Source organism: Mustelus asterias, unplaced genomic scaffold, assembly GCF_964213995.1.
Source record: "Mustelus asterias unplaced genomic scaffold, sMusAst1.hap1.1 HAP1_SCAFFOLD_503, whole genome shotgun sequence".
In the NCBI taxonomy this organism is placed as follows: Eukaryota; Metazoa; Chordata; class Chondrichthyes; order Carcharhiniformes; family Triakidae; genus Mustelus; species Mustelus asterias.
This window is the reverse complement of record NW_027590455.1, coordinates 121742-148820: the sequence shown is the minus strand read 5'-3', so window position 1 is coordinate 148820 and position 27079 is coordinate 121742. Positions and strand designations below refer to the sequence as shown.

General features: G+C 46.5%; 1 protein-coding gene across 12 annotated transcripts in view; it reads left to right on the top strand.

Annotated features, from left to right (window-relative positions):
* ahnak (AHNAK nucleoprotein) overlaps positions 1 to 26925 on the top strand; it is a 95873-nt gene extending 68948 nt beyond the window's left edge. For 2 of the 12 annotated variants that reach the window (XM_078204904.1, XM_078204905.1), the window contains exon 5: positions 5865 to 26925. In XM_078204904.1, the coding sequence (XP_078061030.1) occupies positions 5865 to 25478 (19614 nt within the window). In that variant the 3' untranslated portion in view covers positions 25479 to 26925. The remainder of the gene's footprint in view (positions 1 to 5864) is intronic. The other 10 variants (XM_078204915.1, XM_078204906.1, XM_078204908.1 and 7 more) reach the window with 10 other exon arrangements.
* Positions 26926 to 27079: the final 154 nt, after the last annotated feature.

The window sequence follows — 27079 nt, the reverse complement described above, 5'->3', positions numbered from 1 at the left end:
CATGTGTTTTTTGATTTGATTTATTATTGTCACATGTATTGGGATACAGTGAAAAGTATTGTTTCTCGCGCGCTATACAGACAAAGCATACCGTTCATAGAGAAGGAAAGGAGGGGGTGCAGAATGTAGTGTTACAGTCACAGCTAGGGTGTAGAGAAAGATCAGCTTAATATAAGGCTGCATATAAACCCGCACATCTTTGGAGTGTGGGAGGAAACCGGAGCACCCGGAGGAAACCCACGCAGACACGGGGAGAACGTGCAGACTCCGCACAGACAGAGTGACCCGAGCCGGGAATCGAACCCGTGGTCTCTGGCGCTGTGAGGCAGCAGCGCTAACCCACTGCGCCACCCCATGGCCAGCGAACGCCACTGCCTTCGACGGGGCCCAAACATCCAGCTGGTCGGCCAATGGAAAAGCTGCAGTGTGGGGTAGGGGGGTGGGATCCCAGCGTTTGAAAGCAGAGTTTGTTAGCTTTAGTTTCAGGCTGCTTGGCCCCAGCTGGTGAGAGCGAGGGGGTTGAATTATGAAATAAAGGACACACAGATTCCCGATTACTTACAGACAATGCAGACTAGGATGGGCCTGTGCTGAGTGGGTAGGTCTGATCTGGGACAAGGGTAGGGGCGCCATAGTTGGCCTCAATATCTTGGACTGATGGAGCAAACATTGTCCAGGGTTCCAACTCCCGGTTGAAGGGAGTACTATGGGTGCACGTGGATAGGATCAGGCTTTGCTGTGTTGGCATCCGCAATTGGATAGCCCATAGCCAGCCAAGCATAATAACGGGTCACTTTTGTACCAGAGGTACCAAACGGTCATTCAATCAGGCAGGCAACACATCCGGAAGAGGGGAGCAGAGAGAAATTGTGGAGAAAATAAAATAACGGAGGAATGCAGTTCATGGCATAAAAATTCTCTTTCCAAAAGTTACTGTACGCTCCAATAACTGGAGAGGCAAGGGTGGCAATCTTACCGAGTCAATGCTAAGTGCCGAACAAGCGTGCAAATGGGAGGGAAAGTGTGATTCATGCCAGTAGGTGGAGTGGACAGAGTCTATTCACGCCGGAAAGCTGGCTGCTGACACTAGAGGACACTATTGTGCAAGTGCAGATCTTCAGTGTTCTGTGCAAAATAAGACGTCAGCCTCTCCCCACCCCCCGATTGCTGGTCCCCCCGGCCGATTGCGCTCTCGCATCCCCCCACCCCCCCAACCCCACCCCCTCGGGCCAATCACCCCCACCACCACCCGGTCGATCGCCTTCTCAGTCGATCCCCAATTGCAGTGTTTGCAGCTTTCCCCCACCTGCCTCTCCTTAGGTCTTGCCCCCATCATGGCCCCGCCCCTTGTGCCACAGTGGGCAGTGCCAGGGCCCCCAGGCTGGCACTGCCCCCAACCGCCCAGGGGCCTCCACGGTCTCCGGTCCCATCAACAAGGCCATCGCGAGAGGTCCCCGTTGCTGGGGACCATACGTGGTTCTCGCCGGTGAGGACCTCCACCGGCGAGGCCATTAAGGCGAGTGAGTCGGAAGATTCCATCCCGGGCTCCTTATGAATATTCGAACACCGATTTAAATGTCGAAATTTAAATCCAAGCGTGACGGCGTGGGAGAAATCTTTTCAACAGGGTGCTGCAAAACATGGCGGGGAAAAGCCCAGCTGGAAAGCTGCACGCCGGTTTTCTTGTCCCGACCAGCGCTCTGCGCAGAGAATGGCAAATTCCGCCCACGTTGCTGAAGCTTTTGGTCTGGCACTCATGACGACAGATTCGCGAGTGTACCAAGTCTCAAAAGGAACAACAACAATTTGTACTGCATGATTAGAGAGTGCTGATTGGTTGGCCAGTGGGCTCTTGATTGGTAGAGATGCTGTCATGGAGGATAGAACATAGAACAGTACAGCACAGAACAGGCCCTTCGGCCCACGATGTTGTGCCGAGCTTTATCTGAAACCAAGATCAAGCTATCCCACTCCCTATCACCCTGGTGTGCTCCGTGTGCCTATCCAATAACCGTTTAAATGTTCCTAAAGTGTCTGACTCCACTATCACTGCAGGCAGTCCATTCCACACCCCAACCACTCTCTGCGTAAAGAACCTACCTCTGATATCCTTCCTGTATCTCCCACCACGAATCAGGATGCAGCAGGGAACAGTTAATTGCCAAGCCTTTAGTTCAAATTCAAACTGGGCAGGTTGACTCTTAATGGGTCAAAGCATTGCCATGGGAAATGAACCAGGAATGACTGTCCCCAAGCTTTTGTTGAGTTGCAAAAAGGTGGAGTACCTGCATATTTGTTTTCAAAGGACAGGGACCTGTGTAGGAATATATGCCATTTCTAGCATGTATAGGTGAGCACAATATGGTCTCCAACCATAATCTTAATTTGGTTGTTAGTGTAACTCTCAGCACAGTGGTTTCTATCAGGTCCCACTTAAGCAGCCTCTTCTCATGCAGGATGAATTGTTAAGACCTTGGAGATTTTGCATTCATGGCAAATCTACCTGGATGAAAAGCTTCGATGGCGTGTCTTTTTTTTCCAGCACTAACCATGAACATGGCACAGTCGTAGGGCCGCACCGCTGCCTCACAGCACCAGAGACCCGGGTTCGATTCCCGGCTCGGGTCACTGTCTGTGCGGAGTCTGCACGTTCTCCCCCGCCGTGTCTGCGTGGGTTTCCTCCGGGTGCTCCGGTTTCCTCCCACAGTCCGAAAGACCGTGCTGGTTAGGGTGCTAAATTCTCCCTCGGTGTTACCCGAACAGGCGCCGGAGTGTGGCGACTGGGGGATTTTCGTAGCAACTTCATTGCAGTGTAAGCCTACTTGTGACACTAATAAATAAACTAAACTAAATATATTTCTTGGATTTTCCCCACTACTGCTGAAGGAGCTATCTCTTCCTGCTGCTTGAGGTCCTCCGCACCCCACTCATTTGTTATCTATAGAGCAACGAGAGCAACAGCATTGATATCGGCACATTCGATGCAGAGATTAGTTTATGGTACTTCGCACTGGAGAATACAAATGGCGAGCGGGAGAGTGTGAAGAGCAGGCTGATAATGTGATAAATGCATACGTTTTAAAAAGGCTTTCAGGCGTGGGCCGGGAGTAGCAAGGTGGAAGGGTTGTAAAGCAAAAGTAACTCTTGAGAGGCTTTAAGGTGAAGGAGTGGGAAATGGAAGGTGGAGAGGACGCATCGGATCATCATAGAAATCATCATAGAAACCCGACAGTGCAGAAGGAGGCCATTCGGCCCATCGAGTCTGCACCGACCACAATCCCACCCAGGCCCTACCCCCACATATTTTACCCGCTAATCCCTCGAACCTACACATCTCAGGACTCCAAGGGGCAATTTTTAACCTGGCCAATCAACCTAACCCGCACATCTTTGGACTGTGGGAGGAAACCGGAGCACCCGGAGGAAACCCACGCAGACACGAGGAGAATGTGCAAACTCCACACAGACAGTGACCCGAGCCGGGAATCGAACCCGGGACCCTGGAGCTGTGAAGCAGCAGTGCTAACCACTGCGCTACCGTGCCGCCCAGAAGAAGACCATTCGGCCCATCGAGTCTGCACCGACCACAATCCCACCCAGGCCCTATCCCCATAACTCCATGCATTTACCCTAACTTGTTCCCTTTACGCTATGGAGCAATTTAGCATGGCCAATCCGCCTAACCCACACATCTTTGGACTGTGGGAGGAAATCGGAGCACCCAGAGGAAACCCACGCAGACACGGGGAGAATGTGCAAACTCCACACAGACAGTGACCCAAGCCGGGAATCGAACCCGGGTCCCTGGCACTGTGAGGCAGCAGTGCTAACCACTGTGCCACCGTGCCGTTAGATATTAGATCATAGAGGATGGGATGGGACAAACTAGAGGAGGTGTTAAGAGTCTAGGCTCTCTGCACTGGGAAGGCCTTCCAGCTGTGGGCAAGGAAGGGCATCAGAGCCAAGTTTGATCCTCTCCCTACTGAATGTCTTCAGACATGGGGGGGGCGATTCTCCCAGCCCCCTGTGCTGCTCAAGTAGCCTCTGAGCGTCCCAGAACTAAATTGTTCTGTGGAATCAGCTCCGCGCTAGAAATCCGCGCAGAGCTGATTATCATATAGAAATCGGCATGGGACCTGGACTGAATTCTCCGAGCCTGCTAGCGTCTTCACCCGCTGCCGGGAGTGGTTCGCTCCAGCTGGGTTTACTCCTGCTCCCCACTAACTGGGAACAGGCGGCCTGACCCCGTTGAAAGGAGCAGAGGCTATCGAGGCCCCCTTCCCGGGAGCTCAGGAGTAAGTGGGGGGGGGGGGTGCCCCTTGGGCAGTACCAGCCTGGCACCCTGGCACTGCCCACCAAGCGTCTGGCAGTGGCACACGGCAGAGGCCTTTTGGGAGTGGAGGGATGACCACTGCCACGCTGCCAGAGGGAGGGAGGGAGTGAGGGCAATCAGGACTGGCGATCGGGAGACGGTGAGGGGAGCGGTCTGCGAGGCCAGCGATCTGGAGGCCGGCAAAGGGGGACGGGGGGCCACTATGCATGCGCCGATCTCCGCGCTGGCAAGCTCACGCTTGCGTAGTGGCTCGCTCAGCCCCCCAGGTTTCCAGAGTGAATGCCGCTAGGGCACTTTGTGATGCACAGAGTGTCAGAGATTCATTCTGGTAATCACGCGAAAAAAATCGGCGAGATTTACTCCCATTTTTTGGGAACTTGGAGAATTTTTTGGGGAGAATCCCAGCCTTGCTCTTTTCAGCAGAGTCACAGGACCAGGTCCAAAATAGGTATTCTGGTTGACAGTTTATTCGCTCCCGAGCTCTCATACTGCCAAACTGGCTGAAGGGTGGATCAGTAAATTTGCTGATGACACCAAGATTGGTGGAGTAGTGGATGAGGTGGAGGGCTGTTGTAGGCTGCAAAGAGACATAGATAGGATGCAGAGCTGGGCTGAAAAATGGCAAATGGAGTTTAACCCTGATAAATGTGAGGTGATTCATTTTGGTAGGACTAATTTACATGTGGATTACAGGGTCAAAGGTAGGGTTCTGAAGACTGTGGAGGAACAGAGAGATCTTGGGGTCCATATCCACAGATCTCTCAAGGTTGCCACTCAAGTGGATAGAGCTGTGAAGAAGGCCTATAGTGTGTTAGCTTTTATTAACAGGGGGTTGGAGTTTAAGAGCCGTGGGGTTATGCTGCAACTGTACAGGACCTTGGTGAGACCACATTTGGAATATTGGGTGCAGTTCTGGTCACCTCACTATAAGAAGGATGTGGAAGCGCTGGAAAGAGTGCAGAGGAGATTTACCAGGATGCTGCCTGGTTTGGAGGGTAGGTCTTATGAGGAAAGGTTGAGGGAGCTAGGGCTGTTCTCTCTGGAGCGGAGGAGGCTGAGGGGAGACTTAATAGAGGTTTATAAAATGATGAAGGGGATAGATAGAGTGAACGTTCAAAGACTATTTCCTCGGGTGGATGGAGCTATTACAAGGGGGCCTAACTATAGGGTTCATGGTGGGAGATATAGGAAGGATATCAGAGGTAGGTTCTTTACTCAGAGAGTGGTTGGGGTGTGGAATGGACTGCCTGCAGTGATAGTGGAGTCAGACACTTTAGGAACATTTAAGCGGTTATTGGATAGGCACATGGAGCACACCAGGATGATAGGGAGTGGGATAGCTTGATCTTGGTTTCAGATAAAGCTCGGCACAACATCGTGGGCCGAAGGGCCTGTTCTGTGCTGTACTGTTCTATGTTCTAACCAGCTAGCTCAGCACAGGCCTGACATCAGTACTTAACTGCGCTGAATGATAATTTCTCTTAAATAAAAACAAAGCTGGATATGACAAAAGATTTGATATTTTTTCTAGAGTGGAGATGATGAAGACTATCAGAGGATTTTCCAAACAAAAATTAAGCCGCGACTGAAGTCGGAAGATGGTGCAGAGGCATCAGATCAAGGTGACAGATCTTCCAACGTGCATATCACCAGAAAGGTTATCACACGTACAATTCATACGTCGGGCCCGACGGTCGTAACAGACATGGACATCCAGAATCCAGAATTTAAAATAAAAGTTCCAAGGTTTGAGCAAGTCACCATTGAGAGATCGGGGCAACTGGAAGCGCCAGAGATGGATGCAGATATTAATCTCCCAAGTACTGAAGGTCTAAACTTTCAAATGGACGGCCAACGGACGACGCACACGATGCATATTGTGAAAACGAAAGTCGTAGAGGTAACTGGGCCGGATACAGAGCACAGTCAGGCTACGTTCCGCATGCCGCAGATCAACATAGCAGGAAGAGGAGGGGCAGTGCAAACCTCGGAATTTGATGTCATGGCCCCAAAGGCAACTGTGAAAGGTCAAGTTGTTGATATCAGCCCAGGTGGAGCAGAAACAGTATTCTCTTCTCCTAAGGTTGATGCCGATCTTAATATATCTGGAAACCGTGATGATTTGAAAGGTCCAAAGATTGATATTCAGACGTCGAGAATGCAGCTTGATGGTTCAAGATTCAATGCGCAAGATGGGAAACTAAATATCAAAACGAAGACGGCACACTTCAATGTTTCAGGTTCTGGTGGAAAAGGAATTCCGGATGCCCAAGCTACGAGTAAGTGGACAAAAGTAGAAGGACCAGATGTAGACATTGGTACTAAACTGCCTGAGGCGCACCTGAAGCTGTCTGGACCAAAGATAGAAGGTGGAATTCAAACACCTGCGATAGGAGGAGGAATCAAAGGGCCTGATGTTAAAATGCCAGGATTCAGTGTTTCGGGACGCAGAATCAAAACGCCTGATTTTGATCTGGATGTCAACGGCACAAAATCAGCCGATGATGTTGATGCCCCTAACTTTAAAGTGGCGGGTGGTATCACAGGCCCGACCTTTGAAATGCCGGAGTTAGGTGTCTCTACAACCACGATGACAACGCCTGATATTAATCTGCAGCAGATATGTCCAAGAGTGGAACGTAAAGTCGGCACACCTGACATCAATCTGCACGGTGATATCAAAGGTCCAAAATTCAATATCTCCGGTTCCACAATCAGAAAACCTGAATTTGATTTAGGTGGCAAAGGAATCAAATTGACGGGGGCAGTTGGTGTTCCTGACGTTGATCTTGGGGGTGAGTTCAAAGGCCCAGATCTGAGTATTCAAGGTCCCAAGGCTGATATCAAAGGTCCTGATGTCAAAGGAAGCGGGCTCAAGTTTTCAATGCCTTCTATAACTATGCCCAGTGTGAACGTCCCAGATATTAATTTGAACCTTAAAGGCCCACAAGTGAAAGGTGACCATGATATAGACCTTCCTTCTGCAGATATACAGGGTGAGATCAAAGGACCCAAGGTAGATGTAGATGTTCCTGAGGCTCATATTAAAGGTCCCAGTGGGAGGTTCCACATGCCGCATGTTAAACTGCCCAGGTTTGGAATGGGTGGGGGGACATTAGAAGGACCAGATCTAGACATTGATGCTAATCTTCCTGAGGGAGATGTGAAACTAACTGGCCCACAGATAGAAGGTGGTGTTGATGTGCCTGATGTGGATCTAGATGTTAGGGGAGGTTCTGGTAAGATCAAGGGCCCTAGCTTGGAAATGCCAGACTTTAATATCTCAAAACCCAAAATCAAAAAACCCGAACTGGACGTACAGCTCAAAGGTCCAAAACTGAGCGGAGGTATTGACGTCCCTGAGGTAAATCTGGGGACGGATCTCAAAGGCCCAGATGTGAACATTAAAGGTCCCAATGTTGGTATTGAGGGTCCTGATGTCAAAGGAAGCGGCCTCAAGTTTTCAATGCCTTCCATTAATTTGCCCAGTGTGAATGTTCCAGACTTTGATTGGAAACTAAAAGACCCCAAATTGAAAGGTGGCCATGATATAGACCTTCCTTCTGCAGATATACAGGGTGAGATCAAAGGACCCAAGGTCGATGTAGATGTTCCTGAGGCTGATATTAAAGGTCCCAGTGGGAGGTTCCACATGCCGCATATTAAACTGCCCAGGTTCGGAATGGGTGGGGGTAAATTAGATGGACCAGACCTCGACATTGATGCCAATCTTCCTGAGGGAGATGTTAAACTAACTGGACCTCAGATAGAAGGTGGTGTTGATATGCCTGATGTGGATCTAGATGTTGGGGGAGGAAAAATCAAGGGCCCTAAAGTGCAAATGCCAGATTTTAATATCTCACAACCCAAGTTCAAAAAACCCGAATTGGACGTACAGCTCAAAGGTCCAAAACTGAGTGGAAATGTTGACGTCCCTGAGGTAAATCTGGGGACGGATCTCAAAGGCCCAGATGTGAACATGAAAGGTCCCAATGTTGATCTTGAGGGACCTGATGTCAAAGGAAGCGGCCTCAAGTTTTCAATGCCTTCCATTAATTTGCCCAGTGTTCCAGACTTTGATTGGAAACTAAAAGGCCCAAAATTGAAAGGTGACCATGATATAGACCTTCCTTCTGCAGATATACAGGGTGAGATCAAAGGACCCAAGGTAGATGTAGATGTTCCTGAGGCTGATATTAAAGGACCCAGTGGGAGGTTCCAGATGCCCAAATTCAGAATGCCCAAGTTTGGAATGGGTGGGGGGACATTAGAAGGACCAGATCTAAACATTGATGCTAATCTTCCTGAGGGAGATGTGAAACTAACTGGCCCACAGATAGAAGGTGGTGTTGATGTGCCTGATGTGGATCTAGATGTTGGGGGAGGTTCTGGTAAGATCAAGGGTCCTACACTTAAAATGCCAGAGTTCCATGTCTCTGGACCAAACATCCCAAAGCCTGACTTCGGTTTGGAGTTCAAAGGCCCAAAACTGTCAGGTGATGTTGACGTCCCTGATGTTAATCTGGATGCGAACATCAAAGGCCCAGATGTGAACATTAAAGGTCCCAAAGCTGATATCGAGGGACCTGATGTCAAAGGAGGTGGCATGAAGTTTTCAATGCCTTCCATAACAATGCCAAAAATAAAGACTCCTGACTTTGACTTGCGTCTTAAAGGCCCAAAATTGAAAGGTGGCCATGATATAGACCTCCCTTCTGCAGATATACAGGGTGAGATCAAAGGACCCAAGGTAGATGTAGATGTTCCTGAGGCTGATATTAAAGGTCCCAGTGGGAGGTTCCACATGCCGCATATTAAACTGCCCAGGTTCGGAATGGGTGGAGGTAAATTAGAAGGACCAGATCTCGACATTGATGCGAATCTTCCTGAGGGAGATGTTAAACTAACTGGACCTCAGATAGGAGGTGGTGTTGATGGGCCTGATGTTGATCTAGATGTTGGAGGAGGAAAAATCAGGGGCCCGAAAGTGAAAATGCCAGATTTTAATATCTCAGGACCCAGGTTCAAAAAACCCGAATTGGACGTACAGCTCAAAGGTCCAAAACTGAGCGGAGGTGTTGACGTCCCTGAGGTAAATCTGGGGACTGATCTCAAAGGCCCAGATGTGAACATGAAAGGTCCCAATGTTGATCTTGAGGGACCTGATGTTAAAGGAAGCGGCCTCAAGTTTTCAATGCCTTCCATTAATTTACCCAGTGTGCCAGACTTTGATTGGAAACTAAAAGGCCCAAAATTGAAAGGTGACCATGATATAGACCTTCCTTCTGCAGATATACAGGGTGAGATCAAAGGACCCAAGGTAGATGTAGATGTTCCTGAGGCTGATATTAAAGGACCCAGTGGGAGGTTCCAGATGCCCAAATTCAGAATGCCCAAGTTTGGAATTGGTGGGGGCACATTGGAAGGACCAGATCTAAACATTGATGCTAATCTTCCTGAGGGAGATGTTAAACTAACTGGCCCACACATAGAAGGTGGTGTTGATGTGCCTGATGTGGATCTAGATGTTGGGGGAGGTTCTGGTAAGATCAAGGGCCCTAAAGTGAAAATGCCAGACTTCAAAATCTCAGGACCCAAGTTCAAAAAACCCGAACTGGACGTGCAGCTCAAAGGTCCAAAACTGTCAGGTGATGTTGACGTCCCTGAGGTAAATCTGGGGACTGATCTCAAAGGCCCAGATGTGAACATTAAAGGTCCCAATGTTGATCTTGAGGGACCTGATGTCAAAGGAAGCGGCCTCAAGTTTTCAATGCCTTCCATTAATTTGCCCAGTGTTCCAGACTTTGATTGGAAACTAAAAGGCCCAAAATTGAAAGGTGACCATGATATAGACCTTCCTTCTGCCGATATACAGGGTGAGATCAAAGGACCCAAGGTTGATGTAGATGTTCCTGAGGCTGATATTAAAGGTCCCAGTGGGAGGTTCCACATGCCCAAATTCAGAATGCCCAAGTTTGGAATGGGTGGGGGGACATTAGAAGGACCAGATCTAAACATTGATGCTAATCTTCCTGAGGGAGATGTGAAACTAACTGGCCCACAGATAGAAGGTGGTGTTGATGTGCCTGATGTGGATCTAGATGTTGCAGGAGGTTCTGGTAAGATCAAGGGTCCTAGATTGAAAATGCCAGAGTTCCATATCTCAGGACCAAAGATCCCAAAGCCTGACTTCGGTTTGGAGCTCAAAGGCCCAAAACTCTCAGGTGATGTTGACGTCCCTGATGTTAATCTGGATGCGAACATCAAAGGCCCAGATGTGAACATTAAAGGTCCCAAGGCTGATATCGAGGGACCTGATGTTAAAGGAGGTGGCATCAAGTTTTCAATGCCTTCCATAACAATGCCAAAAATAAAGACTCCTGACTTTGACTTGAGTCTTAAAGGCCCAAAATTGAAAAGTGACCATGATATAGACCTTCCTTCTGCAGATATACAGGGTGAGATCAAAGGTCCCAAGGTAGATGTAGATGTTCCTGAGGCTGATATTAAAGGTCCCAGTGGGAGGTTCCACATGCCGCATATTAAACTGCCCAAGTTTGGAATGGGTGGGGGTAAATTAGAAGGACCAGATCTCGACATTGATGCTAATCTTCCTGAGGGTGATGTCAAACTAACTAGACCTCAGATAGGAGGTGGTGTTGATGTGCCTGATGTTGATCTAGATGTTGGAGGAGGAAAAATCAAGGGCCCGAAAGTGAAAATGCCAGATTTTAATATCTCAGGACCCAGGTTCAAAAAACCCGAATTGGACGTACAGCTCAAAGGTCCAAAACTGAGCGGAGGTGTTGACGTCCCTGAGGTAAATCTGGGGACTGATCTCAAAGGCCCAGATGTGAACATGAAAGGTCCCAATGTTGATCTTGAGGGACCTGATGTTAAAGGAAGCGGCCTCAAGTTTTCAATGCCTTCCATTAATTTGCCCAGTGTTCCAGACTTTGATTGGAAACTAAAAGGCCCAAAATTGAAAGGTGACCATGATATAGACCTTCCTTCTGCAGATATACAGGGTGAGATCAAAGGACCCAAGGTAGATGTAGATGTTCCTGAGGCTGATATTAAAGGACCCAGTGGGAGGTTCCAGATGCCCAAATTCAGAATGCCCAAGTTTGGAATGGGTGGGGGCACATTGGAAGGACCAGATCTAAACATTGATGCTAATCTTCCTGAGGGAGATGTGAAACTAACTGGCCCACAGATAGAAGGTGGTGTTGATGTGCCTGATGTGGATCTAGATGTTGGGGGAGGTTCTGGTAAGATCAAGGGCCCTAAAGTGAAAATGCCAGACTTCAAAATCACAGGACCCAAGTTCAAAAAACCCGAACTGGACGTGCAGCTCAAAGGTCCAAAACTGTCAGGTGATGTTGACGTCCCTGAGGTAAATCTGGGGACTGATCTCAAGGGCCCCGATGTGAACATTAAAGGTCCCAATGTTGATCTTGAGGGACCTGATGTTAAAGGAAGCGGCCTCAAGTTTTCAATGCCTTCCATTAATTTGCCCAGTGTTCCAGACTTTGATTGGAAACTAAAAGGCCCAAAATTGAAAGGTGACCATGATATAGACCTTCCTTCTGCAGATATACAGGGTGAGATCAAAGGACCCAAGGTAGATGTAGATGTTCCTGAGGCTGATATTAAAGGACCCAGTGGGAGGTTCCAGATGCCCAAATTCAGAATGCCCAAGTTTGGAATGGGTGGGGGCACATTGGAAGGACCAGATCTAAACATTGATGCTAATCTTCCTGAGGGAGATGTGAAACTAACTGGCCCACAGATAGAAGGTGGTGTTGATGTGCCTGATGTGGATCTAGATGTTGCGGGAGGTTCTGGTAAGATCAAGGGCCCTAAAGTGAAAATGCCAGACTTCAAAATCTCAGGACCCAAGTTCAAAAAACCCGAACTGGACGTGCAGCTCAAAGGTCCAAAACTGTCAGGTGATGTTGACGTCCCTGAGGTAAATCTGGGGACTGATCTCAAGGGCCCCGATGTGAACATTAAAGGTCCCAATGTTGATCTTGAGGGACCTGATGTCAAAGGAAGCGGCCTCAAGTTTTCAATGCCTTCCATTAATTTGCCCAGTGTTCCAGACTTTGATTGGAAACTAAAAGGCCCAAAATTGAAAGGTGACCATGATATAGACCTTCCTTCTGCAGATATACAGGGTGAGATCAAAGGACCCAAGGTAGATGTAGATGTTCCTGAGGCTGATATTAAAGGTCCCAGTGGGAGGTTCCACATGCCCAAATTCAGAATGCCCAAGTTTGGAATGGGTGGGGGGACATTAGAAGGACCAGATCTAAACATTGATGCTAATCTTCCTGAGGGAGATGTGAAACTAACAGGGCCTCAGATAGAAGGTGGTGTTGATGTGCCTGATGTGGATCTAGATGTTGCAGGAGGTTCTGGTAAGATCAAGGGTCCTAGATTGAAAATGCCAGAGTTCCATATCTCAGGACCAAAGATCCCAAAGCCTGACTTCGGTTTGGAGCTCAAAGGCCCAAAACTCTCAGGTGATGTTGACGTCCCTGATGTTAATCTGGATGCGAACATCAAAGGCCCAGATGTGAATGTTAAAGGTCCCAAGGCTGATATCGAGGGACCTGATGTTAAAGGAGGTGGCATCAAGTTTTCAATGCCTTCCATAACAATGCCAAAAATAAAGACTCCTGACTTTGACTTGAGTCTTAAAGGCCCAAAATTGAAAAGTGACCATGATATAGATCTTCCTTCTGCAGATATACAGGGTGAGATCAAAGGTCCCAAGGTAGATGTAGATGTTCCTGAGGCTGATATTAAAGGTCCCAGTGGGAGGTTCCACATGCCGCATATTAAACTGCCCAGGTTTGGAATGGGTGGGGGTAAATTAGAAGGACCAGATCTCGACATTGATGCGAATCTTCCTGAGGGTGATGTCAAACTAACTGGGCCTCAGATAGGAGGTGGCGTTGATGGGCCTGATGTTGATCTAGATGTTGGAGGAGGAAAAATCAAGGGCCCGAAAGTGAAAATGCCAGATTTTAATATCTCAGGACCCAGGTTCAAAAAACCCGAATTGGACGTACAGCTCAAAGGTCCAAAACTGAGCGGAGGTGTTGACGCTCCTGAGGTAAATCTGGGGACTGATCTCAAAGGCCCAGATGTGAACATTAAAGGTCCCAATGTTGATCTTGAGGGACCTGATGTTAAAGGAAGCGGCCTCAAGTTTTCAATGCCTTCCATTAATTTGCCCAGTGTCCCAGACTTTGATTGGAAACTAAAAGGTCCAAAATTGAAAGGTGACCATGATATAGACCTTCCTTCTGCAGATATACAGGGTGAGATCAAAGGACCCAAGGTAGATTTTGATGTTCCACAGGCTGATATTAAAGGACCCAGTGGGAAGTTCCACATGCCCAAATTCAGAATGCCCAAGTTTGGAATGGGTGGGGGCACATTGGAAGGACCAGATCTAAACATTGATGCTAATCTTCCTGAGGGAGATGTTAAACTAACTGGCCCACACATAGAAGGTGGTGTTGATGTGCCTGATGTGGATCTAGAAGTTGGGGGAGGTTCTGGTAAGATCAAGGGCCCTAAAGTGAAAATGCCAGACTTCAAAATCTCAGGACCCAAGTTCAAAAAACCTGAACTCGACGTGCAGCTCAAAGGTCCAAAACTGTCAGGTGATGTTGACGTCCCTGATGTTAATCTGGATGCGAATGTCAAAGGTCCAGATGTGAACATTAAAGGTCCCAATGTTGATCTTGAGGGACCTGATGTCAAAGGAAGCGGCCTCAAGTTTTCAATGCCTTCCATTAATTTGCCCAGTGTTCCAGACTTTGATTGGAAACTAAAAGGCCCAAAATTGAAAGGTGACCATGATATCGACCTTCCTTCTGCAGATATACAGGGTGAGATCAAAGGACCCAAGGTAGATGTAGATGTTCCTGAGGCTGATATTAAAGGACCCAGTGGGAAGTTCCACATGCCCAGATTCAGAATGCCCAAGTTTGGAATGGGTGGGGGGACATTAGAAGGACCAGATCTAAACATTGATGCGAATCTTCCTGAGGGAGATGTTAAACTAACTGGGCCTCAGATAGGAGGTGGCGTTGATGGGCCTGATGTTGATCTAGATGTTGGAGGAGGAAAAATCAAGGGCCCAAAAGTGAAAATGCCAGACTTTAATATCTCAGGACCCAGGTTCAAAAAACCCGAATTGGACGTACAGCTCAAAGGTCCAAAACTGAGTGGAAATGTTGACGCCCCTGAGGTAAATCTGGGGACGGATCTCAAAGGCCCAGATGTGAACATTAAAGGTCCCAATGTTGATCTTGAGGGACCTGATGTTAAAGGAAGCGGCCTCAAGTTTTCAATGCCGTCCATTAATTTGCCCAGTGTTCCAGACTTTGATTGGAAACTAAAAGGCCCAAAATTGAAAGGTGGCCATGATATAGACCTTCCTTCTGCAGATATACAGGGTGAGATCAAAGGACCCAAGGTAGATGTAGATGTTCCTGAGGCTGATATTAAAGGTCCCAGTGGGAGGTTCCACATGCCGCATATTAAACTGCCCAGGTTTGGAATAGGTGGGGGGTCATTAGAAGGACCAGATCTCGACATTGATGCTAATCTTCCTGAGGGAGATGTTAAACTAACTGGCCCACACATAGAAGGTGGTGTTGATGTGCCTGATATGGATCTAGATGTTGGGGGAGGTTCTGGTAAGATCAAGGGCCCTAAAGTGAAAATGCCAGACTTCAAAATCTCAGGACCCAAGTTCAAAAAACCCGAACTGGACGTGCAGCTCAAAGGTCCAAAACTCTCAGGTGATGTCGACGTCCCTGATGTTAATCTGGATGCGAATGTCAAAGGTCCAGATGTGAAAATTAAAGGTCCCAATGTTGATCTTGAGGGACCTGATGTTAAAGGAAGTGGCCTCAAGTTTTCAATGCCTTCCATTAATTTGCCCAGTGTTCCAGACTTTGACTGGAAACTAAAAGGCCCAAAATTGAAAGGTGGCCATGATATAGACCTTCCTTCTGCAGATATACAGGGTGAGATCAAAGGACCCAGGGTCGATGTAGATGTTCCTGAGGCTGATATTAAAGGACCCAGTGGGAGGTTCCAAATGCCCAAATTCAGAATGCCCAAGTTTGGAATGGGTGGGGGGACATTAGAAGGACCAGATCTAAACATTGATGCTAATCTTCCTGAGGGAGATGTGAAACTAACTGGCCCACAGATAGAAGGTGGTGTTGATGTGCCTGATGTGGATCTAGATGTTGCAGGAGGTTCTGGTAAGATCAAGGGTCCTAGATTGAAAATGCCAGAGTTCCATATCTCAGGACCAAAGATCCCAAAGCCTGACTTCGGTTTGGAGCTCAAAGGCCCAAAACTCTCAGGTGATGTTGACGTCCCTGATGTTAATCTGGATGCAAACATCAAAGGCCCAGATGTGAATGTTAAAGGTCCCAAGGCTGATATTGAGGGACCTGATGTCAAAGGAGGTGGCATCAAGTTTTCAATGCCTTCCATAACAATGCCAAAAATAAAGACTCCTGACTTTGACTTGAGTCTTAAAGGCCCAAAATTGAAAAGTGACCATGATATAGATCTTCCTTCTGCAGATATACAGGGTGAGATCAAAGGACCTAAGGTAGATGTAGATGTTCCTCAGGCTGATATTAAAGGTCCCAGTGGGAGGTTCCACATGCCACATATTAAACTGCCCAGGTTTGGAATGGGAGGGGGTAAATTAGAAGGACCAGATCTCGACATTGATGCGAATCTTCCTGAGGGTGATGTCAAACTAACTGGGCCTCAGATAGGAGGTGGTGTTGATGGGCCTGATGTTGATCTAGATGTTGGAGGAGGAAAAATCAAGGGCCCGAAAGTGAAAATGCCAGATTTTAATATCTCAGGACCCAGGTTCAAAAAACCCGAATTGGACGTACAGCTCAAAGGTCCAAAACTGAGTGGAAATGTTGACGTCCCTGAGGTAAATCTGGGGACTGATCTCAAAGGCCCAGATGTGAACATTAAAGGTCCCAATGTTGATCTTGAGGGACCTGATGTCAAAGGAAGCGGCCTCAAGTTTTCAATGCCTTCCATTAACTTGCCCAGTGTTCCAGACTTTGATTGGAAACTAAAAGGCCCAAAATTGAAAGGTGGCCATGATATAGACCTTCCTTCTGCAGATATACAGGGTGAGATCAAAGGACCCAAGGTAGATGTAGATGTTCCTGAGGCTGATATTAAAGGTCCCAGTGGGAGGTTCCACATGCCGCATATTAAACTGCCCAAGTTTGGAATGGGTGGGGGCACATTGGAAGGACCAGATCTAAACATTGATGCTAATCTTCCTGAGGGAGATGTGAAACTAACTGGCCCACAGATAGAAGGTGGTGTTGATGTGCCTGATGTGGACCTAGATGTTGGGGGAGGTTCTGGTAAGATCAAGGGCCCTAAAGTGAAAATGCCAGACTTCAAAATCTCAGGACCCAAGTTCAAAAAACCCGAACTGGACGTGCAGCTCAAAGGTCCAAAACTGTCAGGTGATGTTGACGTCCCTGATGTTAATCTGGATGCAAATGTCAAAGGTCCAGATGTGAACATTAAAGGTCCCAATGTTGATCTTGAGGGACCTGATGTCAAAGGAAGTGGCCTCAAGTTTTCAATGCCTTCCATTAATTTGCCCAGTGTTCCAGACTTTGATTGGAAACTAAAAGGCCCAAAATTGAAAGGTGACCATGATATAGACCTTCCTTCTGCAGATATACAGGGTGAGATCAAAGGACCCAAGGTAGATGTAGGTGTTCCTGAGGCTGATATTAAAGGACCCAGTGGGAAGTTCCACATGCCCAAATTCAGAATGCCCAAGTTTGGAATGGGTGGGGGAACATTGGAAGGACCTGATCTAAACATTGATGCTAATCTTCCTGAGGGAGATGTTAAACTAACTGGCCCACAGATAGAAGGTGGTGTTGATGTGCCTGATGTGGATCTAGATTTTGGGGGACGTTCTGGTAAGATCAAGGGCCCAACACTTAAAATGCCAGACTTCCACATTACTGGACCAAAGATCCCAAAGCCTGACTTTGGTTTGGAGCTCAGAGGCCCAAAACTGTCAGGTGATGTTGACGTCCCTGATGTTAATCTGGATGCAAACATCAAAGGCCCAGATGTGAACATTAAAGGTCCCAAGGCTGAAATCGAGGGACCTGATGTCAAAGGAGGTGGCATCAAGTTTTCAATGCCTTCCATAACAATGCCAAAAATCAAGTCTCCTGACCTTGATTTGAGTCTTCAAGGCCCAAAATTGAAAGGTAACCATGATTTAGACCTTCCTTCTGCAACAATAGAGGGTGAGATCAAAGGACCCAAGGTCAATGTAGATGTTCCTGACGCTGATATTAAAGCTCCCAAAGGAAGATTCCACATGCCCAAATTCAGAATGCCCAGATTTGGAATGGGTGGGGGTAAATTAGAAGGACCAGATCTAGACATTGATGCTAATCTTCCTGAGGGAGATGTTAAACTATCCGGATCCCAGATAGAAGGTGGTGTTGATGTGCCTGATGTTGATCTTGATGTTGGGGGAGGTTCCGGTAAGATCAAGGGCCCAAAAATTAAAATGCCAGATTTGAATATTTCAGGAGGCAAATTCAAAAAGCCTGATTTGGATTTTGAGCTGAAAGGTCCAAAACTGAGCGGAGGTGTTGACGTCCCAGACGTAAATCTGGGGACGGATCTCAAAGGCCCCGATGTGAACATTAAAGGTCCCAATGTTGATCTTGAGGGACCTGATGTCAAAGGAAGCGGCCTCAAGTTTTCAATGCCTTCCATTAATTTGCCCAGTGTTCCAGACTTTGATTGGAAACTAAAAGGCCCAAAATTGAAAGGTGACCATGATATAGACCTTCCTTCTGCAGATATACAGGGTGAGATCAAAGGACCCAGGGTCGATGTAGATGTTCCTCAGGCTGATATTAAAGCTCCCAAAGGGAGGTTCCACATGCCCAAATTCAAATTGCCTAGGTTTGGAATGGGTGGGGGCAAATTAGAAGGACCAGATCTAGACATTGATGCTAATCTTCCTGAGGGAGATGTTAAACTAACTGGCCCACAGATAGAAGGTGGTGTTGATGTGCCTGATGTGGATCTAGATGTTGGGGGAGGTTCTGGTAAGATCAAGGGCCCTAAATTTAGAATGCCTGACTTCCATATCTCTGGACCGAAGATCACAAAGCCTGACTTCGGTTTGGAGTTCAAAGGCCCAAAGCTGTCAGGTGATGTTGACATCCCTGATGTTAATCTGGATGCGAATGTCAAAGGCCCAGATGTGAACATTAAAGGTCCCAAGGCTGATATCGAGGGTCCTGATGTCAAAGGAGGTGGCATGAAGTTTTCAATGCCTTCCATAACTATGCCAAAAATCAAGTCTCCTGACTTTGATCTGAATCTTCAAGGCCCAAAATTGAAAGGTGACCATGATATAGACCTGCCTTCTGTTGGTTTACAGGGTGAGATCAAAGGACCAAAGGTAGACGTAGATGTTCCTGAGGCTGATATTAAAGGACCCGGTGGGAGGTTCCACATGCCGCATATTAAACTGCCCAGGTTTGGAATGGGAGGGGGTAAATTGGACGGACCAGATCTCGACATTGATGCAAATCTTCCTGAGGGAGATGTTAAATTCACTGGACCTCAGATAGAAGGTGGTGTTGATGTGCCTGATGTGGATCTAGATGTTGGGGGAGGTTCTGGTAAGATCAAGGGCCCTAAATTTAGAATGCCTGACTTCCATATCTCTGGACCGAAGATCTCAAAGCCTGACTTCGGTTTGGAGTTCAAAGGCCCAAAACTGTCAGGTGATGTTGACGTCCCTGATGTTAATCTGGATGCGAATGTCAAAGGCGCTGATGTGAACATTAAAGGTCCCAAGGCTGATATCGAGGGTCCTGATGTCAAAGGAGGTGGCATGAAGTTTTCAATGCCTTCCATAACGATGCCAAAAATAAAGACTCCTGACTTTGACATGAGTCTTAAAGGCCCAAAATGGAAAGGTGACCATGATATAGACCTCCCTTCTGCAGATATACAGGGTGAGATCAAAGGACCCAAGGTAGATGTAGATGTTCCTGAGGCTGATATTAAAGGACCCAGTGGGAGGTTCCACATGCCGCATATTAAACTGCCCAGGTTTGGAATGGGTGGGGGTAAATTGGACGGACCAGATCTCGACATTGATGCGAATCTTCCTGAGGGAGATGTTAAATTAACTGGACCTCAGATAGAGGGTGGTGTTGATGTGCCTGATGTGGATCTAGATGTTGGGGGAGGAAAAATCAAGGGCCCTAAAGTGAAAATGCCAGACTTTAATATCTCAGGACCCAGGTTCAAAAAACCCGAATTGGACGTACAGCTCAAAGGTCCAAAACTGAGTGGAAATGTTGACGCCCCTGAGGTAAATCTGGGGACGGATCTCAAAGGCCCAGATGTGAACATTAAAGGTCCCAATGTTGATCTTGAGGGACCTGATGTCAAAGGAAGCGGCCTCAAGTTTTCAATGCCTTCCATTAATTTGCCCAGTGTTCCAGACTTTGATTGGAAACTCAAAGGCCCAAAATTGAAAGGTGACCATGATATAGACCTTCCTTCTGCAGATATACAGGGTGAGATCAAAGGACCCAAGGTAGATGTAGATGTTCCTGAGGCTGATATTAAAGGTCCCAGTGGGAGGTTCCACATGCCACATATTAAACTGCCCAGGTTTGGAATGGGTGGGGGTAAATTGGACGGACCAGATCTAGACATTGATGCGAATCTTCCTGAGGGAGATGTTAACCTAACGGGCCCACACATAGAAGGTGGTGTTGATGTGCCTGATGTGGATCTCGATGTTGGGGGAGGTTCTGGTAAGATCAAGGGCCCTAAATTTAGAATGCCTGACTTCCATATCTCTGGACCGAAGATCTCAAAGCCTGACTTCGGTTTGGAGTTCAAAGGCCCAAAACTGTCAGGTGATGTTGACGTCCCTGATATTAACCTGGATGCGAATGTCAAAGGCCCAGATGTGAACATTAAAGGTCCCAAGGCTGATATCGAGAGTCCTGATGTCAAAGGAGGTGGCATGAAGTTTTCAATGCCTTCCATAACTATGCCAAAAATCAAGTCTCCTGACTTTGATCTGAATCTTCAAGGCCCAAAATTGAAAGGTGACCATGATATAGACCTGCCTTCTGTTGGTTTACAGGGTGAGATTAAAGGACCAAAGGTAGATGTAGATGTTCCTGAGGCTGATATTAAAGGACCCAGTGGGAGGTTCCACATGCCCAAATTCAGAATGCCCAAGTTTGGAATGGGTGGGGGGACATTAGAAGGACCAGATCTAGACATTGATGCTAATCTTCCTGAGGGAGATGTGAAACTAACTGGGCCTCAGATAGAAGGTGGTGTTGATGTGCCTGATGTGGATCTAGATGTTGGGGGAGGTTCTGGTAAGATCAAGGGCCCAACACTTAAAATGCCAGACTTCCACATTACTGGACCAAAGATCCCAAAACCTGACTTTGGTTTGGAGCTCAGAGGCCCAAAACTGTCAGGTGATGTTGACGTCCCTGATGTTAATCTGGATGCGAACATCAAAGGCCCAGATGTGAACATTAAAGGTCCCAAGGCTGATATTGAGGGACCTGATGTTAAAGGAAGTGGCCTCAAGTTTTCAATGCCTTCCATTAATTTGCCCAGTGTCCCAGACTTTGATTGGAAACTAAAAGGCCCAAAATTGAAAGGTGACCATGACATAGACCTTCCTTCTGCAGATATACAGGGTGAGATCAAAGGACCCAAGGTCGATGTAGATGTTCCTGAGGCTGATATTAAAGGTCCCAGTGGGAGGTTCCAGATGCCCAAATTCAGAATGCCCAAGTTTGGGATAGGTGGTCCTAAATTGGAAGGACCAGATCTAGACATTGATGCCAGTCTTCCTGAGGGAGATGCCAAACTAACTGGACCTCAGATAGAAGGTGGTGTTGATGTACCTGATGTGGATCTAGATGTTGGGGGAGGTTCTGGTAAGATCAAGGGCCCTAAATTTAGAATGCCAGAATTCCATATCTCTGGACCAAAGATCCCAAAGCCTGACTTTGGCTTGGAGTTCAAAGGTCCAAAACTGTCAGGTGATGTTGACGTCCCTGACGTTAGTCTGGACGGTGATCTTCAAGGCCCTAAATTGAAAAAACCTGGATTCAGTATCTCTGCACTAAAGATCCCAAAGCCTGATTTGGATCTAGAGCTCAAAGGTCCAAAACTGTCAGGGGATGTTGAAGTTCCGGATATTCATATGGAACATGACATCAAAGGCCAAAATCTGAATATTAAAGGGCCCAAAGTAGATATCGAAGGACCTGGTGTTAAAGGAAGCGGACCAACATTTTCTATGCCTTCGATACATTTTCCAAATATTAAAGCTCCCGACTTTGATTTGAATCTCAAGGGTCCCAAAGTAAAGGGCGATCAGAATATTGACATCTCTTCGCCAAATATAGAGGGAGAAATTAAAGGTCCAAAGATTGATGTAGAAACTCCAGATGTTGACTTGGAGGGTGCACACGGACAGTTCCGCATGCCAAAAATTAAAATGCCCACTTTCAAAATGGGTGGATCTAAATTAGAAGGACCCGATCTGGACATCGATGCCACCCTTCCTGGCAAAGATGTTAATATAACTGGACCAAAAATGAAAGGTGGGGTTGATGTTCCTGAGATAGACGTGAATGCTCATGGTGGTGTCAAAGGCCCGGGATATCACATGCCAGGCATTAACATCTCAATGCCCAAAATTAAACCTGGGAATTTTGATCTTGGGTTCAAAGGTCCTGGTGGCAGTGCTGCTGCTGACATTAGTGTTGATGGTGACATAAAAGGCCCAAATGTTGATCTTAAAGGCCCCAAAGTAGATATTGAGGGCCCTGACGCAAAAGGAAATGGGCACAAGTTTTCATTGCCTTCTTTGGACATTTCAGCTCCCAATATATCTTCCCCAGACATGAATTTTGACTTGAAGGGGCCAAACCTTGAAGGTAATGCTGAGGTTAAATCTCCAAATTTAAGTCTTGATGTTAGTGCACCTGAAATGGATATAGATGGTCAGGGAGCACACCTGAAAATGCCAAAAATAAAGAAACCAAAATTTGGATTCGGAATTAAAGGACCACAAGGAGACATAAATGCTCCATCTCTGGACATATCTGGTGCAGATGTAGATTTGAATGTGGATTCACCGGACATGAACGTTAGCACCAAGGGTAAAAAGGGCAAATTTAAAATGCCTAGATTCAATATCAAATCGAAGAAGCCTGCAGGAGACGTGAAGGTGACTACTCCAAAGAGTGACCTTGATTTATCCAAGCCAGATATAGATATGAAGTCCCCAGATCTAAATGTAAGCCTTGGATCATCTGACGGACAATTGAACATCAAGCCATCCAAAGTAAAGAAACCACGATTTGGGAAAATGAAGCTGTCATTTCCAGATGTCGAGTTTGATCTGGCATCACCAAAATTCAAAGGTGAACTACCTAGTCCAAAGATTGAAGGAGACCTACAAGCACCTAACATTGATGTTCCAACTGCAGATATGAAAGGTCCACATGTTGACATCAGAACACCAGGAATAGATGTCAACACAGACGTTGATATGGAAGGACCTGGTTTCAAAGCCAAAGGCACGAAATTAAAATTGCCTTCAGTGAACATCAAGATGCCAAAAATGCCTGAACCAAATTTGGATATTAATTTAAAGGGTGCAAATCTGAAAGGTGAAGTATCAGGAGATGTAAAAGGACCGGCAATTGATATAAAGAGACCAGAAATAGATTTTGATGTTGATGCTCCAAATGTTGACATTGATAAACCAGAGGGCAAATTAAAAATGAAAATGAAGAAACCAAAATTCAATATTTCAGCACCGAAATTCAAAGGCTCAGGTGTGGACGTTGATATTAATACACCTAAATTAGAAGGTGGAATTAAAGGACCTGATATTAACGTTGATGCTCCAAATCTACATTTGAAGGGGACAAATCTTAAAGGTGATGTTAATGTATCTGACCCAACAATGGCATGTGGTTTCAAAGGGCCAAATGTAAACCTAGATACGTCGGGTGCAGGTGTAGATGGAAAGTTGAAGATGCCTACACTAAAACTATCTGGCTTTGGGGTAGACCCCAAAGCTACAGGGCCAGATATGGATGTTGCTGTCAGTCTTCCAAAGGCAGATCTTTCAGGGCCAAAGCTAGAGGGTGACATTAACGTACCTGCGGCAGATATCAAAATTGGTGCGCCTGGTGTAAACATTGATGGTTATGCTGCGAAAGTGAAAGGATCAGGTTTTGAGATGCCATCGTTGAAACTTTCAGGACCCAAGCTCAGTTCATCTGACGTTGATCTAAAAGGTGACATCAAAGCACCTAAAATAGACATGAAAGGACCAGGGTTGGACTTTAAGTCACCAGGTGTCAATTTCGAGGGTGCGAAAGGAACGTTGAAGATGCCTGAATTTAATGTTTCCGGTTCCAAAGATTCTGATCTGAATTTTGGCATTAATGCACCAAAGATAGGGGGCGATCTTAAGACGCCAGGTTTAGATGTGAATCTTGGGACACCTGATGTGGGCATCAACGCTGATGGTAAATTCAAAGCCCCCCAGATTGCAATGCCATCAGTTGGCATCTCAGCACCCAAACTGGACCTAGATTTAAAGAATCCGCAACTAAAGGGTGATGTCAATATTTCCAGCCCAAATATCAAAGGAGACTTTAGAGGACCAGATGTGGATGTGAAAGGTCCTAATATAGATCTCGGTGCTGCAGATATTGACATCAAAGGTGGAGGAGGAAAGCTAAAGATGCCTCAAATCAAGATGAAAGGGGTCTCTGCACCTGATTTCAACATTAGTGGGAAGGGACCTAAACTGGAAGGAAATTTGGCTGCTGATCTTTCTGGTCCAAATATAAATACTGACATAAAAGGCCCTAAAGTAGACATTAAAGGGCCAGATATGAAAATGGGTACACCAGACATCAACTTTGGTGGTTTAAAAGGAAAAGGTCCCAGTGTTGAATTTAATGTACCAAAGTTTGAGGGTGGCATGAAGGGAGACATAAATGTTGGTGTGCCAGATGTGAACCTAAGAACTAAAGTAAAGGGCCCTGAAGTGAAAATCCCTACCGCTGATGTGAAGTTGGGTGCAGAAGGCCCTACAATGAAAGGTGTTGGGGTCTCTGGTTTCAAAGGTGATGTGAAAACTCCTGATGTAAGGTCAGATATTAAAGCAGCAATAGCTGACCTTGACGTTCCACTGGATAAAATGACAATACCCAAATTCAAGCATTCTCAATTTCAAATAAAAGGGCCGAGTTTAGAAGGACCACAAATGACAACGGGAGTCAGTGTTTCAGGTCAGTCGCAAAGTGCAAGTGTCAGCGTTAAAGGACCACAAGCAAGTGTCAGCCTGCCAGAAGGTGAGGTGGAAAGTTCAGGGGTCAAGGTGAAAAAGGGCAAAATTAAACTGCCCAAATTTAATTTTTCTAAGTCTAAAGGGAAAAGTAGTGTTGAAGGAGCAGAAGGTGAGTTCAGTGTATCAGGGCCAAAGGTTGACATTAAAGGCCCAAAGGGTAGCCTGGGATTCGGTGATGTTGAGGTGGAGGGAGGAGAAGTGGCAGCTTCTGGGAGAGGATCTGGACTGGATATAAGCACTTCCCCAAAAGGGAAGTCGGGCACACTAGATTTCTCACTGTTCAAAGGCAAGAAGTCGGAACGTCACAGATCGTCATCTCTGAGCGATGAGCACGAAGGCTCGCCGACTTCCCCCAAGGGCAGACTAGAGTTTGGAGAAGGGGCGGTGGGGGCGAAAGGCAAAAAGTCAAAGCTGAAATTTGGAACATTTGGAGGCTTCGGGGCTAAGTCAAAGGGCTCCTATGAGGTCACTCTTGGTGAAGGTGAGGCAGCAGGAGAGGGCAGTGGAATATCCCTAGTTTCCAAAAAGTCCCGTCTGTCCTCCTCATCCAGCAGCGAGAGTGGGTCCAGGGCAGGATTCCGCCTTCCTAAGGTAGAAGTAAGTCTCAACAAAAACAAAGAATAATTCTGTAAATAAAGTCGAGTCCTTGTAAATAGAAATTTAACTGCATTACTTTTAACTGATAAGCTGAGGCATGGGGGTCCAGTGCCTGTCTCATTGGCAGGTCAAAAATAGAATGGAATATTTAAGTGTTGAGCCATTGTTTTGTTTTAACAATGCAAGGAATTGATTGAATCATAGGCAGATCTGACCTGCAGGTATTTCAGTCCACTTCTGTGCCAGCTATTACAACAAAACTAAAGTTCTATTACTACGAGCTGAAAGCAAAAGCCTACTAGCAGAAAAAAAAAACTATTTTGTTACGTTTTCTATGTAGTGGTTTGTTATTTTCATATACTGGTAAAATGGAGGTGTTAAAACATGTAATCACTGGTGCTCTCGCTAGCTTATTTTACTCAATGGAATTGCAGCTAATCTATGAGAGGTTTTACTGATTAATGATTTGAGCAAGACCGATGCAAAGACAGTTGGAGAGGAAGAGTTTAAGTTGTCTTTTAGACAAAGAGACGCCATCCTATCCATATAGAGTATAATCTGGCAATGGCCAGAACAGACTAAATTCGTCCAGTGATCAGTGCCAGAATCCTACAGCAATGAGGTTTGGGAGTGTCCTTCTCCTGTAAATTAAGAAGATGGCAAAAAAAAACCAATCTATTCTGGATAGCTTAAATTCTTCTGCTTTGTGAAATGTGTAACTGTTGTCTATGGATCTAGTCAGGGCCTGTTTCCACTGTGAATGTTAATGCCACCCTCCTGTCTCTCTCTCTCTCCCCAACTCACCACCCCCTCCTCCCCCTTCCACCCATCTTACCTTGAGGTGGTGCTGCTGTAATCTTATTATCCCTGTGTCCGTTCTCTCAAAGCCACAAGAGGTCAAGTCCCGGGGGAAATTACTCAATGCCCAACCGTGCAGTTTGGAGCGAATCGCAAGTATTAAAATGTATGAAACACTAAATTAACTATCCAATTTGGTTGCACCTCAAATAGTCCATCTACCCCCCGCCTCGGGCCTTCTCCCCGCCATTCCCCTTCCCTCCCAGAAGTACGACTTGGTTCATAAGCGCATTGCCTCGTGTAGAAATTTCAGAATGGATTGGCTGGTCTGACGGAGGTTTGCTGTTCAGCAAAGGAGCCTGTAATATTTGTTTTACTAGCATTAAACAGCCGAATACGAGAGCACTGCAATAAAGTACTGCCTTGTCTTGAGTCCACAGATAGCACCAATACTCCCGGTAATATAGCAAACACTTTCTTTTTTTTTTCAAGCTAATTACAAGAAAATCGTGACTTTGCTTGGTCTCTCTATTTTTTTTTTGTTCCACTCAAAAGTGTTGTTAATAGAACTTTTCCTCATAATTCTGTCCGCACTTTTATGTCAAACAGCAGACAATGGGAATGTAAGACAAGTGTGTACCTTGTAAAAATCAAATAAATTGTTCATTACCCTGAAGGCTGGTCTTGTCTCCGTCTCTCAGTTTACATCCAAGTTAAGAAAGAAAATGCTCTTTGAGTGAGAGGGCCTGTGGGCTGAGGTGTGAAGAGAGTAACTGCAGCAGGGCCCAGAACTGAGTGAGTTCTGGTAGAATGTGTGTGTGTGATTCAGA